Source organism: Bombus terrestris, chromosome 13 (genome assembly GCF_910591885.1).
Source record: "Bombus terrestris chromosome 13, iyBomTerr1.2, whole genome shotgun sequence".
NCBI classification, from domain to species: domain Eukaryota; kingdom Metazoa; phylum Arthropoda; class Insecta; order Hymenoptera; family Apidae; genus Bombus; species Bombus terrestris.
The window spans coordinates 4,954,750-4,972,487 of record NC_063281.1 but is presented as its reverse complement, the minus strand read 5'-3'; the positions used below and the strand labels follow the sequence as shown (position 1 = coordinate 4,972,487).

Here is a 17,738-nt window from a genome sequence, read left to right as displayed (position 1 = left end):
CAGGGATTCATGGCGACGACCCGGCAAAGAAAATCTAATAAAATCATGTGGGATACAACTACAAATACGAGTAACGATGGAACTAGACTCGTTAAGTTTACGATGATCTGCGGTACAATCGCTCGCCGGAAAGTACATTTTCAGTGAGAATGTGGCTAAGCAAATACCATTTGTATTTAGTCATCACGGGACGAAATGATCGCTAATAAGAGATACGTTTCAAATAGTACAATTGCATTGTAAACTACCTAAGGCCATGTTGGTTTAATACAAGTAAGATGTAAAACCACCAGCACGGAGTCGTTGTTGTAGTCATTTAGCGAACTAATATGACGAAATCAAAAAACGAGTTCATAATAAGATGTACCAAGAATAATTTTAATAAAATTAAAAGATGTAATTATTAGTCTCTCTCTCTCCCTCTCTCTCTCTCTCTCTCTCTCTCTCTCTTTCTCTCTAGCTTTCAACTAATCATATACAATTATTATTATTGCTACTTACCCAAATGTGCAGCTGATGAAACATTAATTATTCTACAACCTGGTCCAGATTCTATTATTCTTGGTAACAGTAGAAGTGTTAAAAGAAAATGTGCCAAATGATTCACTTGAATATGAGTTTCGAAACCATTCTCAGTTTTTTCAAACGGATGCAAGAATACTCCTGCATTATTAATTAATATGTGGATGGCCGGTTCAGTTTTTAAAAGGTGCTGTGCACAGTTCTTAACGCTTGTTAAACTACTGAGATCCAACTGACAAATTACTAATTGTCCTGGTTTATCTTCAGGGTTTTTCTCACCGGCACTGAAATTTTTTATACCATAAATCTTATAAAGTACATTGAACAGTAAATACAACAATACATACAAAAGAAAACTGAATTCTTCTCGAGTACCGCTACGAATTCTTAAACAGTATAATAGCTTCAATAAATCAGTATAATCAAATTAACAAATCCAATATAACAGAGTTTATGGGATGGAATAACATAGTGACTCAGAAAATGTTTCTAATAGATAGATACAATGATAAACAATTTTAAAACGAACTGTGAATTTATATTTTAAAAATTATTATCCAAGTTCAAACTTAGTGCCTCCTGTGAAACAGTAAGCCATAAAAAAATGGCTTCGGTCTAACATATATAGATTTATAAAACATAGAAAAGATTGTGTGAAACAATATTAAATAGTTTTGAATAACATATCGCCTCATACAGAAATAATGTATTTTTAACAAAATCCTATGTTTCATATAACTGATATACTTTTTAATTCTTTCTTAATTCAATCAAGCAGAAGGATCGAAGCATTTGTATCCGATAATTTTGCAGAATTTGCATGGAAAGCAAGGAAAGATACAGAAAAAATATATAGTAATTACCGGTTTACAAGATAATAATTGGAAAGAAATATGAACCAAAATTAAAAATTAAAATATTGGAAAATAAAAACAAAAATATAAAATATCGGCAATTATTTACATAATTGTAATAATTATCTATCTTATAATTATTCATCTCGTTGATTTTGAAAATATTAATGTACGTTGTTGACGTTAATATCCTCAATAACCGCTTATACAAATAATCGCTGTTTATATAACTTTATTATACACGTCGGAGATGAAAGAACGCCGGAACCTTCCCTTTGGAACTTTGGGAAGATCCCTTAATACTGTAATCTAGATTCCACCATAGCCGTATTAAGAAATTGTTGTCATTCGATCTGACTGTATTTATTTGAGGTTTATGATAGTGAGCTCGGGCTCGAGGCGACAACTGGTCGCCGAACGTAGCCGCGGTCAAGGGATGAACGTTTCGTCTAACAAAGGCATGAGGTAACTCTATAGTTCTCCTTAAAAGAAATAGTAAAGACGGTGCACGACAGTAAACATTTCAACGATTTCAGTCCCGTGACTCGCCACACGCAGACTTTGTCCTTCGAGTAAGATTTTTTTTTTTTTTATTTATTAGAATATTTACAATCAATTCTCGTTGAGAATTTTCAGTAACTTCATTTGGCGTGATACAATGACATGGCTTATAATAGTTTTATATTGTTGGTTCTAGTAGAAACTAAGGATTTAATCTAGAGGGTATTTTCTTTTTAGTCTGCGGATCTGGTCCGTCGTGTCCAGTAGTTGGGTGACTAATTGGTTGTGGTGGTTGTTGACTCTTGTGTTACATCTGCTTCTAGACTTGTGTATTTCATCTTTGACTGTAGGTATCTTGAGGTCACGGTGGATTGTTTCGTTGGTAACATACCAGGGTGCATTTAATATGGATCTTAGCGTTTTCGATTGGAAGCATTGGAGTATTTCAATGTTGGAATTACTTGCTGTTCCCCATAGTTGGATTCCGTAGGTCCAGACTGGTTTTATTACGGCCTTATAGAGCGTAATTTTGTTCTGCGTGCTTAGGTTGGAGCGACGGCCAATGAGTCAATAAAATTTTTTGAATTTGTCCCTGAGTTATTTGGATTTGTCTAGGATATGTTGTTTCCAAGTCAATCTCCTGTCCAGAGTCATGCCCAGGTATCTGACTGTGTCCTTGTTGGGAACTGTTATATTGTTAATGGAGACCTGTGGGCAGGTTTGTTTTCTCAGCGTGAAGGTTACATGTGTGGATTCTTTTTCATTAATTTTAAAGCCCCATTTGTGGAACCACTTTTCCATTGAGTCGAGACCTTGCTGAAGGGTGGATAAGACTATTGTCGGGTTGGCGTGGGACGCTAATAGCGCTGTGTCGTCGGCAAATGTTGTTATGATTATTCCTGTTGATATTGGTAAGTCGGCAGTGTAGATGGAGAATAGAAGGGGTCCGAGGACACTGTCTTGGGGTATGCCCGCTTCTATTGGGAAAGTTGTGGTAATGGCGTCTGCGTATTTAACCATGAATTGCCTATTGGTTAGGTAGGACTTTAGCATGGAGTAATAAGTGTGTGGTAGGACTTTTTTAAGTTTGTAAAGAAGCCCTTCGTGCCATACTTTGTCGAATGCCTGTTGAATATCAAGAAATACCGCTGAGCGGTATTTTTTCTTTTCGACGGTTTGGCTGATACTGTGTGTTATTCGGTGGATTTGCTCTATTGTGGAATGCTGCTTCCGAAAGCCGAAATGATGTTTTTTTTTTTTTTTTTTTTTTAAAAAATTCACAATTTGTCCAATTTGGACATTTGGTGGAATTTTTTAACGGTTAAATTAGCATGTTGGTGGCTACCCCCAGCGGGGTACCATCCTCGTGTTTGTTAGGTTATGTCCTTTATAAGGTCTGCTGGGTGCTTCCTTTTTAGTCTTCTGTCCATATTTATGATTTTGTATGTTTCCGCAGCTAGCCGGATTATGTGTGTTGCTATTCTTGATTTGTATTTCTCGGAGTATCTGCTGATTTCTTCCTTGACCGTTGGCATTCCCAGGTCCCTTCGTATATCTTCGTTTCTGACGTACCAAGGTCCGTTTACTATTGTCCTGAGGATTTTAGCCTGTATTACCTCTATTTTGTTTATATGGCTCATTGCTGCCGTCCCCCATAGTGGTATTCCGTACGTCCAGATTGGTCTTATGATCGTTTTATATATTTTTAATTTGTTTTCTGTGCTTAGTTTGGATTTTCGGCTTGTTAGCCAATGCATTTGTCTCCTTGTTTTCTGTATTTTTTCTACTATTGATTTGATGTGTAGTTTCCAGGTGAGTTTTTGATCTACGTGGAGTCCTAGGTATTTGACATGCTTTATTTGCGTTATATGCGTGCCGTTCAATAGGATGTTTGGTGGTATCTTTTTCCGTAGCGTGAATGTAATATGGTTGCATTTATTGGGGTTTGCTTTTATTTGTTTTTCTTCTAGCCAATTTTCTATTTTTACGATATGTTCTTGTAGTATTTTGACTGCCGTTTCTGGGTTAGTATGCCTGACTAGTATAGCTGTGTCGTCCGCGAATGTTAATACTGTGCTGTTGGTAGTTGTTGGTATGTTCGCCGTGTATAATGTGTATAGTATTGGGCCTAGGACGCTTCCTTGTAGTACCCCGGCCTTGATGTCTTTAACTTGAGAATGTGTGTCCTTGATTTTTATTACGAAGGTTCTGCTGCTTAGGTAGGATTTTATTAAGTGGTGTATTTGCTCCGGGAATTGTTTCCTAATTGTTTGTAGTAGACTTTCATGGTTAAATTTTATCGAATGCTGTCTCTATGTCTATAAAGAGGGCTGTGCAGTATTCCTTGTTTTCTAGTGCTAATATTATTTCGTTTATAAGCCTGTGCATTTGCTCTATCGTGGAGTGTTTGTTTCTGAAACCAAATTGGTGATCCGGTATTAGTTTTTTTGTCTCTATTATTGGTTTTATGCGGTCGTATATTATCTTTTCCAGTATTTTGGAAAATACTGGAAGCAGTGATATTGGTCTGTAAGATGCAGTTTGGTGCGGGTCTTTGCCTGGTTTATGTAACATTTTGATCTGTGCTAATTTCCATGGTTTGGGGAAGTATTGAATTCTTAGAATTGCATTGAATATTATTGTTATTAGTCTTATTGCTTTTGGCGGAAGGTTTTTCAAGATTTTACCATTGATTAGGTCGATTCCTGGCGCTTTGTTGTTTTTTGTTTTATCAATTATGTTTCTAATTTCTTGTGCCGATGTTTTAGGTATGGTGTATTCCTTGTCGGCTGTGGTAGTAGTGGTTTGTGGATCCTCCTCCGTATGACTTTTGAGGTTGCTGTTGTTGATAATGTGTGGTGTGAATGTGTTGCAAAGGTGGTTGGAGAATTCTTCAGCTTGTTTTTCGTTGCTTCTTGCCCATGTGTTATCTGCTTTTCTGATTGCCGGGACGGGTATTATTGATTTCCTTATTTTTTTCGTGGCTTTCCATAGTGAATAGTTGGTGTTCTCGTGTGTGGAGAGTGTCCCTATGAACTTTGCGAATTCGTTATCGTTGTGCTCCTTTATTTTGTTTTTTATTTCCTTTGCAAGTTTGTTTAAGTGTTTTTTGTTTTCTCGGGTTCTGTATTTTTGCCATTTTGCTTTTGCTTTTCTTCTTTCTTTGATTTTGTCGAATATTTCTTGCGGGATTGTTATTGTTTGTCTGCTGGTTGGTTCGGGTGTAGTGGTTGTCCTTGCTGCTTCTTGAATAGTTGCTGTCAATGTTGCTACTGCCTGTTCTATGTGTTCAGGAGTTTTTAACGGGATGTTGCAGTTTATTTTGCTTTCTATTATTTCTTTGAAAGTTTGCCATTTGGTGGTTTTATTGCATAGTGTTTCTGGTTTGCTATAGTGTATTGGTTTGTTTCTGTATTCAATTATTATGGGTGTATGATCGAAGCTGAGCTCGAGGTTGGGTGTTATTTTTAGTTTATTTGTGTTTAGTCCCCTTGTAACTGCAAAGTCCAGAAGATCTGGTTTTTTGTTAAGGTCAGTCGGCCAATGTGTCGGTGTTCCTGTGGATAATATATTGAGGTTATTATTTCTAATGTATTTTTCCAGTGTTCTGCCTCGAGGTGTAATGTTTCTTGACCCCCAAAGCGTGTGCTTTGAGTTGTAGTCTCCCGCTGCGATGTACTTGTCCCCTAGGTCCTGGAAGTATTTTTCCCACATTTGTGTTGTTATTTTGTGTCGCGGAGGCACATATACTGCTGACAACTGGAAGTAGTTGCTGCTAGTTTGAACTGTAACAGTGGTTGCTTGTAAATATTCTTTGTTAACTTGGCTGTGTAGATAATGTTTGATATCGTTTCTGACTATCACTGCTGTCCCTCCGTGAGCTTTTCCTGAGGGGTGTTTGGTATCATATATGGTGTAGTATGGTATTTTCAAGTAGCTTTTTATAGTGAAGTGTGTTTCTGAGACAAGTAGTATGTCTATATTCTTATTGTATATGAATGTTTTAGTTTCGAGGGCCCGTTGTTGTAGGCCGTTTGAGTTCCAGGCTGCTATTTTTAGAGTGTCCGTTTTTATTTTTTGCTTAGCACGTTTGTAATTAGTTGTAGCATGACTGTGATTTGTTGGGTTTGCTGTTTTAGTACTGCGTTTTGTTCGCTTATCATTCTGGTTAGCATTTCGGTGTTCTTTATGGATTGTTTGAGCAGTTCTTTGATTTCTGCAGTGTCATTGTTACTATTGCTGTGGTATTGGTTGTGTGTATGTGTTGATTGGCTGGTTATTTGAGCATAGCTTAGACCACCAATGGTGTTGGTGCTGATAGGTTTGGTGTTTGTAGCTTGCTCTGTACTTGGAATTATTTCAGGATTTGTGCTGTCCTGTTGGGCTTGTGTGTTAGTGATTGTTCTGCTTCGTTGTTCTGCATCTTGATGGCTTCTTGCAGGTGCCACCGCGCTTCGCGGCAGGCCTCGTACAGACTAGCCACCATGTGGCTTCGTCCTCCCGCCGCTTACGGCGGGATCTGGTGTGCCGGCACCGAGAGCGGATGCACGCCTCGCGGAGACGAGCGATCTCCTCGGACCACCAGTACACCGCGCCAGCGCGGCGCGGGGCTCCGGACTGCGGCATACGCGAATCGCAGATCGCGTGCATGTCGTGCCTCAGCCGGATCGCTCCCACCTCCGCATCTTCGTCGATCGGGGACTCTTCCGATCAGGAATCCGTTACAATTTTTTTGTAACGCTTTTCGCGACATGCGGTCTAGCGTTGTCGTGATGGAAGATAACGTTGTTCCTATTCATTAAACCTGGTCGTTTTTCAGCTAGTGCTGCCCTTAATTTTTCTAACTGAGTGCAATATTTGTCTGAATTAATGGTATCACCACTAGATAAAAGTTCAAAATAGAGTATTCCTTTATAATCCCACCATACACACAAAAGAACTTTACGTGGATGTAACCCTGGTTTTGCACAGCGTTGAGGTGATTGATTTCGTTGGGACCAGCTACGTTTCCGTTCAGGGTTTTCGTAAAGTATCCACTTTTCATCACCAGTTACCAGGCGTTTAAGGAATGGCTCGTGTTTATTACGCGCAAGTAATGACATGCACGCTATCGTTCGTTCAAGATGGTTCCGTTCCGTAAGTTCATGGGGCACCCAAACGTTCAACTTTGACACCATCCCCATTTTTTTTAAACACCTATGAATCGTTGTCTTAGATATTTTCAGAACATTTGACATCTCTTGAACTGTCAAACTTCGTGATTTTTCAACAAGATCCCGAATTTTATCTTCGTCTGTCTTAGGAGGAAGCCCGGAGGAGGAAGTCTTCTAAACAGAAATTCCCAGCTCTAAAACGTTGGAACCACTTCCTACAGGTGCGAGATGAAAGCGCATTTTCTCCGTAAACAGCACATATGTTTTTCGTGGCAATTGTTACAGAACTTCCTTTCCGAAATTCATAGGTACACGCTTGGTTTCAGGTAAAGAATAAAAATGAAATCTTTAAATATTGAAACAAAGTGTCAATTTTGTTGATTTCCATTTAAATAAATAAAGTTTAATAAAAAAAAAAAGTGGGACTTTCGGTTTCGTTCGGGGCAAGGGTAACACGCGGACGGAGAGCTCTGTGGAAAAAGTGAAGTGTGAAGGGAAAAAGGTGAAGGAAACACAAAGTGGCACGAAGAAGGGAAAATAAAGGGTGGGAAGCACACGGGGGAAAAGTGAAAGAAAAGTGAAAAAAAATCGGGAACGAGAGGAAGATACAAATTAGAGAAACTAGAGGAGAAGAGGTTAGGAAGTTAGAAGCGCGACAAACAAAGTAAGGTAGGGAAACAAAAGATGGCAACAAACAGAGGAAGACCAAGGAAAATGGATAAAGCGGGAGATAAGGCAGATTTCAAAAACACATTGGATAAATACAGCTGGTCAGAAAAAGAGACTCCAACCAGGGAGAGAGGAATGGAGGTAATGATGGAAAAAATTGAGAAAATGGAAAGAGGGTTCGAGGCAATGATAAAGGAAATAAAAGGGATATTCGAAAAGCAAGTGGAGGAGATGAAGAGAGAAATAAAGAGGAAAGGGAAAGAAGTGAAAGAAAGAGAGAGAGAGAGAGAAAAGAAGAAAGGACATAGTAATCAAAGGAGTAGATTGGAACGAAGGAAGCAATGAAGGTACAGTAAAGGAGTTCATAAGAGAAAAAATGAAAATAGAGGCAGAAATATAAAGAACACAAATGATAAGGGTAGAGGACAAAAACACAATAGTAGTGGCGACGATGAAATCAATGGAGGAAAAAATAAGGGTAATGAAGGAGAAAAGAAAACTGGAAAAGAGGATATACATAGATGACGACCTGACAAGAAAAGAAAGGGAGGTACAACAACAAATAAGAAGAATGGCCAAAGCAAGAAGGGAAAAGGACGAATACTTAATGATCGGATATAAAAAACTAAAGATAGAAAAGAGATGGTACAGATGGTACGAAAATGAGGAGAGGCTGGAGGAAGAAAGAAAGAGAGGGGAAGAAAAATGAAAAAAAAAGGGAATAAGGGGGGGCTACAGAGGGGATGAAAATGTGCTTCTGGAATGTAGCAGGGTTAATAAGTAAGGACAAAGAGGTGTGGAAATATTTGAAGACATTTGACGTGATCGGACTCACGGAAACATGGATAGAGGAAGACAATTGGGAAAAACTAAAATATAGACTACCCAAAGAATAGGACTGGAAATGCAAGGCAGCAATGAGTAAGGAAAAAAGGAAGAGAAAAGGGGGGGGGAACAATAACGGGTATAAATAAGAAACTGAGAGAAATAGAATAGAAAGAAATATATGATAATGTAGTAGAAAGAAAAATAGTATACAATGTATAGGGTATAGGTAGGGTACAATGTTTAGGGACGTATAGGGTAATGGTAGTTTATAATCAAGACACAAAAGAGACATGGAAAGAAATAGAGGAAAGAGTAGACGGAAGAGAAGAGGAAGTGATGATCATCGGCGGAGACTGGAATGCAAGAACGGGAGAAGAGGTAGGGCCGATAAACGAGGACGTAAGTGATGTAAAACAGAAAGTTCGTCCAAAGCCGAAAGGCACGGACTAAGAAATAATAAATAAAATAAATATAAAAAAAAAGTAATTGTTATATTATCCGAAAATTCTCTTATCCGATCACTTTTTTTCTTCCTATTAAATTAATACTACGGATTAATAATACGGATACACATCTATGAAACGAAGGTTGAGCAATATTTATACAGTACATGTAAGTTTTAAACTACTCAAAACATTGATCTTAACAAGATCAATTCTGAAGATCATTGAAATCGATGAAATATGTCCTTTTGTAGATAATTATCAAAACATATTCCGAATTAATATTTTTAAAAATATTATATTATTAAGAAAGACATACTTTTGCTAGAGATACCACGGTATCGCAAGTTCCACTACCGGAATTCTCTTTCTTTTACAACCTTTATATCATTTCGTGGCTACGATTCTATTCGATGGTTGAAACACCATGTATACGAATATATAATTCTTTATTAGTGTATAATTAGTTTTAGAATTAGTATATAATCTATTTCTGTTTCAAATTAGAATAATTATTCTAACTTATCTCTTCAACTGTGAATATAGCGAGAAATGCTCTTTTTAATATTTATAAAATTTTAATAAAATTTGGTTTTCGAAAAATGGAGTTACAAGATAAAACGTTAAACGATAAGAGAAATACACAATATTTTATCAAAACAACTAAGTAATTAAATTATTGATTAATTTTAAATACGTGCATTTTTGAACCACTACAATTCATTAGAATTTAAATTTCCATTTAAATAATAATGAGATAAGCATAAAATATATCGCGTTACTCTAATTTAAAAGGAAATATTTTTTCAAGAAGTATATTTCAAATTCATTTTTTAAATAAAAAATAATTTTCAAATACCTTGACGTAGTTTCTTTTATGTCATTCACTGCTTCTGTTGCTTTATTAATGTCACGACATGCCAAAATCACTCGAGCACCTAAAAAATAAAAAGTATCTTATTATTTTTGTTAATATAAATATGTAATACGTGTATGTAATGTATAATATAAACTACAAATAAGTTATGATTAAAACAGTTTTATATTTGAAAACGTATTCTAAGCTATATCATATCCCTAATTGCTATATACGTTCTCTATAATGTAAAGAAGAATCGCACATTAACTTATAATCCTCTTATCAGAAGGCATTCTTGTCTTTCTATTTATCACCTGATATTAACACTAAACCTACCGACACTTGTATACTTATTCCTACCGTGCCCAGTCAAAATGACTGGGTGTTTGATGACATGGTGTAAATATTTTGGCACAATGGAAATAAGTTTATTTAAATAATCAATACGTTCCTTTAAAATAAGTTATTGTTTTTATAATTAAACGTAGAAAATATATAAATAGTGAATTTGTTGCTGAACGAATTAGTATATGAACAATTTCCATAAAATGACGATACAAATTTATTTTTATATAATTTCAATTATAAACTAGAAAAGAAACAAACAAAATTATTACAGACAATTACACAAGCAGAATTGATGGAAAGTGAGGAATTAAATAATTCAGAGGTTTTGAGTGCAGATAAAAATGAAGAAGTGAGTCATGCAGGAGGAAAAGTTGCACTTGAAACCGCGATAAGATATATTGAGCAGCAAGAAAATTCATTTGCAATTGATATCTTATTTTTTAAAAAGTGGCGCGATATCGGATTAATAGACGAGATTAAACCAAAAAAGCAGAAAAAGATTACCAATTCCTTTGTAAAAAAAAAATAATATTTTATAAATATTGTTTATATGTATATAATAGGTATGCACAATAGAAATTATTGATATACTTATTCGTTAATCTTTGTTCTGTAACTACCTAAAAATAATAACTGAAACATGTTGTCTGACTAACCGGCGAGGAGTCCAATTTTACAGTAGCCGGTTAAGCGTAAGTGTACTGTATGTATAATATATAACATTTTAGTCAATAAGCACTCTTTTGTAGAATAAAATATTTAGTTATAAGGTTCACAGAAAACATCGCCATTAATAAAAACAATTTAACAGTAGCAGTGCCTCTGAATTTACAAAAATTGAATTGTGCATGAAAGTATATAATATAAAAAAGTTACGCATAGGTAATTGGTAAGAACTCTTGTTTTTATTACTCTTTTTGTTGCTACGTAATAATAATTTTATTGAATCATGTACTTTGCCTTAGTAACATTAAGAATATTTCTAAAATTTCATATTGATTACAATATAACAATACCTTACTTATGTTAATATATAATGATTATAAATAATGAGTCTATACTAGATGTAAGAAATGATAAACTAAATATTTGATTGTATTTGAAATTGTACACACAGTAGGTCACAAGAAGATCTGGACACTATACAATTTTAATTTCTGAGCTCTATACTTTCAGTAAATCTACAAGGACCAACAAAAATGTATTACATTACGTTAAACTGCACTATATAGACAACAGCAGAAAAAATTTTGAGTTATTATTTATTGTCGTCTAAATATTAAAAAAAAAACATTGAGAAAGAATAAATCTTTATATCATAAAAAGTTTTGGACACTAACGCTAATTATACACATAAAACTAAACAACAGCTAAATTATACACATAAAATTAAAACTAATAATGACTATTCATATTTAAAATTTAATATTAAGTTGGATAACCCATATGTTTGATGACATGGTGTAAATATTTTGGCACAATGGAAATAAGTTTATTTAAATAATCAATACTGACTTGTTTCCATTCTTCTTTCAAACGTTTTTTTTCATTGTTCCATTGACATTTCTAACATTCTGTTAATTCTGCAATCTAATTCCTCCGATACATGTTTCATAGGATTTAAGATCAAGAGACATGTAAAACATATGCACAGTTACAAAGAAAAGATTCTTGAACAATCCATACCTTGTACTTTGGATCGTTATTCTGGAACAGCTTAAAAATCTCATAAATTCTCATATTAAAAGTATTTTCTTGAAAATTGTTTTTTGTAATGTATAAATATTTATATAAAATGTGTAAATATGCATGAACTTTTATCAAAAATACTGTAACATAATATAATACACTTCTATTGATCCTTGTACATTTATTGAAATTATAGAACTTAGAAATCAAAATTATGCAGTGTCTGAATCTCTTTTGTGAGCAATTATATATTAAATTCGGGTATGTTCCAAGGAAATTTCACACGATATTAATAATAGTATTAATAATAATAATGTATTAATCAAACTGTTCATACATATGTATTTATGAGGAATGAATGTAATAATTACAGTCACATGTTTCCACCCATAAATGTGTCAAAATACACTTAACCTTATGTTTTTTATTGAAACTATAGAAAATTTTTAAAGAAAAAACGAATTTCCACAACTAATCATACACAAATTCATATATACTCAACAAGACGAATCGAATAACATAAAATTTGTCATGATCGCTGAATGGTCCAATTCCTAGGAATGTTTCTAAACTTAAAATAACACAAATATAATATATAAATATAATAAACTTAAAACAAATAATTATGTATAAATACTTATAATATAAATCCATTCAGTCTTCGATAATACAATATTTATTTATTCAACAATATCATTTCTAATTTTAGAGTAATTATAATGAAGTAGATTATAGTAAAGTAGAGTACATCATAATAGATTATAATTAAAAAAAAAAAAAACAAAAAATATTCTTTCACATAAATATTTCATTCTTTTACCTTCAAGTTTTTAAAAAATATGACATTAGTAATCATAAGCAAAATAATACTATAATAATCCAAGCTTGAATAAACTTGGTGTGACAAATTGATTTAACAATGCAAAAAGTAATCTTTAATGAACTACTTTGAATAAATATACTTCTAATTATATTCTAAACGATATTATACTAATAATATATAATAAATAATATATTAATAAAGAAGCATGTATACATATATGTATATAAAGACTCACCACTCTCTTGCCCAATCAAACAAATACTATTAGTGAAATTTTACTAGTTACATTTTACTGCTATTAGTTAAAGGTTATAAAGTACTGTAGTGCTAATAAATTGTTTTGCATAACAATAGCAAATTTAATAATGAAACAAGCTAAATTTTGTACGTCAATATAATTGTTCAACGGAAGTCTGTAACCTAAAACTTATTATACGTCAATCTAATAATGGTATTATACCAAAATTATAAAATAATAATTTATGAGAAAATTTATATACCATTTTCGATATTGACTCTTATTTCTCACTGTTAAGATTAATAGTAGTGAAGAAGTTAAATATTTAAATAATATGTGCATGCAAAGTACAAAGCATAATAATTTAATTTTTGGTTAAACTACATTTTAGGCAATACGAAATTATTAAATTTTTGTGCAATCTTATAGTTTTCTCTGTGTTTTCATCTAAAATGTGATGTCAAAAGTGTTTCCTGATATGTAGTATAATCTAATTTTTTCTATATTTACCTATGTAACTTACTGTAAAGAACGATATGTAAACATTTTATATTGTGTGTTACAAAAATAATTTATAACCTTCACAAAATATATATAATATATTAAAACTTACTCAGGTAATGTAGATTATATAAAGATTTATATATATTTTATTACACATATTATATAGGAATAAATATCAAAATAGAGAATCAAAATAGTGCAAAAGATAAAGAAGAGGATAGGAATCTATTAAAATAAATAGTGAAATTTGTCTTATAAGACAAATATGCTACAGTACTTAATGGAAAGAGATATAAGAGAAAACTAGCCTTATGACAAGGTACAAATCTAGGGCAAAATGAGGTAATATGGAAAAGAATATGGAAAATAGATATTGGAGAAAAGAAGAAGAAAGAATGTGCAAGATATGTGAAAGGAATATAGGAAAGATTAAATACCTGGTGGGTATTAGCTTAGTGGAATAGCTTAGAAATACATATAGAATAAAAATAGAAGAGAAATTGATACCAAATAGAAACCAAGTTCCATTTCTTAAATACAACATCAAAGTTAAATAAACATATATGTATATATAAATATATATGTATTGTCTGAATTTATAAAGCTCTATATCATGATCATATAAAAACCTTGTCCTATACACATACATATGCATAAATATACATATATGTGCATGTAGTATATATATATATGTACATGAATTTCTTGTTCATGTAACATTGTAATAGACAGTATTATTAGAAATATATTAACTGCAAAAATGAATAATTAGATATTATCGTATAATAAATTATAATTGATATTTTCCCTTGAAATTTCTCAATAATTAAATATCTGTAATAAACAAAATTATACATTTGATAGAATTATTATTTTGTAGATTTATAGGTAAAAATATTTGAAAACGCAAATGCAAAAATTATTCATAATATATAAAAATATATAAAATATCCCAAGGACGGTTTTCCTTATGATATTCAGTGGACACAAAAAATCTTCCAGAGACTAAATTTTATATCTTTAATGATGTTCATAAAAATATAAATTTGTATAAACATCTATAATTTATTCATAACACTGAGAATTTATTTTAGAACCTGTTATCACATTCATACTTATATTGATAATATTAGTAACAGTAATAACTGTAATATATTTTGTTTAATTTAAATGTTACAACATGATACTTATGTCACTAAGTACATGTATACATTTAATATATGATCTACTTATGACAATATTTGTCATTAATAAATTTTTAAACTCTTCGTAACTAAAGTGTAATATTAATATGTGTAACGTAGTAAATGCATGACATATGATAAGTAAATATATATATATAATATATATAATAATGTAATATATATATATTTACTTATCATATGTCATACATTTACTATATATATATAGTGTATATATATATATATATATATATATATATATACACACAATATATAACATAAGATACTAAATGCAAATATAACATATATAATGTACTAATTGTGCTACAAGTACAACATCATTAACTATATAAAATGTATAAAATAATAAATGTAATATTTCAAAAATTATCTCGTAATTATATAAATGAATTATATATCATGTCAATAACATAAATAGTGTAAATATTCTTACCTCTTCTATATATGTCCCTAGCTGTTTCTTTCCCAATTCCACAATTTGCACCTGTTATAATTACAGTTTTTCCAATCAAACGGACATTGTTGTTGCAATAGTTACTAAAAAACCTCATATTTAAAACAATTTGCTCTTACTAATTGCAATAAAAGTAACATACAATAAAAGAATCTATTTATCCAGAACTTCGATCCGCCTTCTTAAGTATAACGAGGCTTTCTACCTTTCAATTCCACTCACTTCGTCATCACATTGAGCGGGTATACTGTACTTCCACCGAATAGCATACCATACCGTACTTCCATATAAAAAGAGTGGGGTACAAAATAGTGATTATATAGCAAATAAACTCTGCAAGATTATCGATATCGTTATTAGAATGACAATATAGTTAAACGTCCTAAAACAATCATTGATTGATAAATAGACTATAGATATTTCTACACATTAAATATCTAGAAACAATTTAAAATATGCAAATAGGTATGTATGAAAATATGCATAATATACTAACAACACATATGACAAGTTTTATCCATACATGTAATAATAATATACATATAGCAGTATCATCTATGATACATTATTTAATAAGATACGTACATAGATTTTTTTTTCATAGATTCCATAAATTCATAAATTTACTTTTACAGTCAATCTGATATATCATAGTTTATGTTACAATAAATTACCAACATTTTATCCAAATTTGAATTGTCAATTTTCTGTAAAATACAACCATTGTCCACTTGTTAAATTTTTCGTTATCTTAGTATGTCTGTTTCTTATTCGATTTCCAATTCAGGTTACAGATAATGCAATACGTTTAAGCAAACTAAACTATTTAAAATTCGAGACACTAAGCTAGCAAACAATTAAAAATTCTGAACATGCAATTTGATGCAATATACATAAAGTTGACTACATTAACTACATATTATCCACGCGTTGCAGTTATTATGCGAGAGTTTACTGATAAACTAACTCAATTTTATAAGATACATATATCATACAACATGGATAAACTTTCTTGGATATGTTCTTAAATATAAATAAGAGAGTCATATGTAATATGTAGAAGACACAAAATAAACAATAATTTTCTAATCACGTAATAAATTTCTGTTTAGGTATAATTTCTCTATTTGCATTATATAGAATTATATCTTTATATGAACATCCATTGTCAATTTATAAATTATTAAATATTACCCATTTTATTAATTTCTTTCGTTTCTTGTACTTGTTATCGTTTGACAATAGTTGATTCCTAATTTTTAAATTATTATCATTAAAGTACTCATTTCCTTTCCTAATCCAAAGTGGATTAACAAGAAAAGTTCAAAAATCTTCAACAGTTGTATTTTCTTTAAATCTTTGTTAACTGATTAATAGATTTCGGTTTAAAGATAAATGAAATGTACGCGAAGATGCTATCGTAACAAATCTATCGGAAAATTGTATCTTATTAGTTGATATTAAGAGGAAATAGAAGTTACAAAATCAATATTTACTTGTGTTTAGACTCATTTTCATTAATTTACGGAATTTTATACATAACAAACATATTATAAAACTGAATCTGCAATGTTTTCATTATTAGACATACATTGGCAACATGTTGTTGCCGTGTTATGTTGGTGTTATATTGATTACAGTAAGAAAATTTTTAGATAGCGGAACATCTATATATTAATATTACAGGGAGAATTATACAAGTAACGTACGACAAAAGATAAATTTTATTATTATATGCCGTAAAACCATTGAAGTCCTTGTTCTAATTCATACTATAATATACAATTGCAATGGTATTATATAATTCTTGCTACTTTTGTAATGCTCTCATACTTTTAGCGCCTCTATCTCTTATTTTGTTTCGATGGCTAGTCAAAAGCTTTTTATTTGACATTGTTAATATCTAACCTTTGGAGTACGAGAGATCTTCGTGTTTATGTTAATGTTTATTTTCGACTCTTCGACTTTATGTTTATTTAGAGCATCTTACATTTTATGCAAAACGTCTTAAAGATCTCTTATTAACGTCTTGCGAATGCCTGTCCACGACCAAAGTACAACGTAAGTAAATAAGGTGCCTTAAGGACATCTTGATTTATACATAAGACGTTCAAAAAATGTGTTGATACATTTGTGGGATATTACCAGTATCAGATGTCATAAAGATGTCTAAGAGCAAGAACCTTTAAGCAACGCCTAGAACAGACGCCTTTGTGCTGTACTACATAGTACTAAGTATACAAAATGTAAATATATAAATAAATATTTTTTTCATTGCTTTTTGATATTTCTTTTACATAAAATTATAGTTTTACACAGAATGTTTATTAATTTTATTACCAATTTTTACAATTCTGCGTATAAAATACAATTTTTCGATCATTGGTCTTTATTAGGTTTTATTTTATTATTATCGTTTCTATTGCCTTTATCATATGTTTCTAAAGTGCTGTCTTATTTGTTTCAAATTCAATAACTCATCAGTATGTGTTTATTATATTAGCTAAAGGTCTTGTTCATCTTTGTTCATCCAGTATTATCTTCGCTATTTGATTGTTCCCAAATACGTATCTAGTCCTCAATGTATAACTTAGCAGTCTGTATGTAGACTAACACTAATTTCATATTAAAATAACAGAAGAAATATATTG

At 31.7% G+C, this 17,738-nt stretch overlaps 1 protein-coding gene and 1 long non-coding RNA gene across 6 annotated transcripts in view; one reads left to right on the top strand and one right to left on the bottom strand.

Moving 5' to 3' along the window:
- Window positions 1-15,444, bottom strand: part of LOC100650146 (retinol dehydrogenase 12) — a 33,091-nt gene extending 17,647 nt beyond the window's left edge. The window contains exons 1-4 of one of the 5 annotated variants that reach the window (XM_048411578.1): window positions 12,238-12,435; window positions 10,798-10,878; window positions 9,830-9,908; window positions 502-806 (exon numbers count right to left, since the gene is read on the bottom strand). In XM_048411578.1, the coding sequence (XP_048267535.1) occupies window positions 502-806; window positions 9,830-9,908; window positions 10,798-10,819 (406 nt within the window). In that variant the 5' untranslated portion in view covers window positions 10,820-10,878; window positions 12,238-12,435. Of the gene's footprint in view, window positions 1-501; window positions 807-9,829; window positions 9,909-10,797; window positions 10,879-11,692; window positions 11,849-12,237; window positions 12,436-15,066 lie in introns of those variants that run through there. The other 4 variants (XM_048411579.1, XM_048411577.1, XM_048411576.1 and 1 more) reach the window with 4 other exon arrangements.
- LOC125386230 lies at window positions 12,925-14,221 on the top strand. Its single transcript, XR_007226201.1, has 2 exons — window positions 12,925-13,140; window positions 13,598-14,221. It is a non-coding gene; the product is annotated as an uncharacterized LOC125386230 (long non-coding RNA).
- Window positions 15,445-17,738: the final 2,294 nt, after the last annotated feature.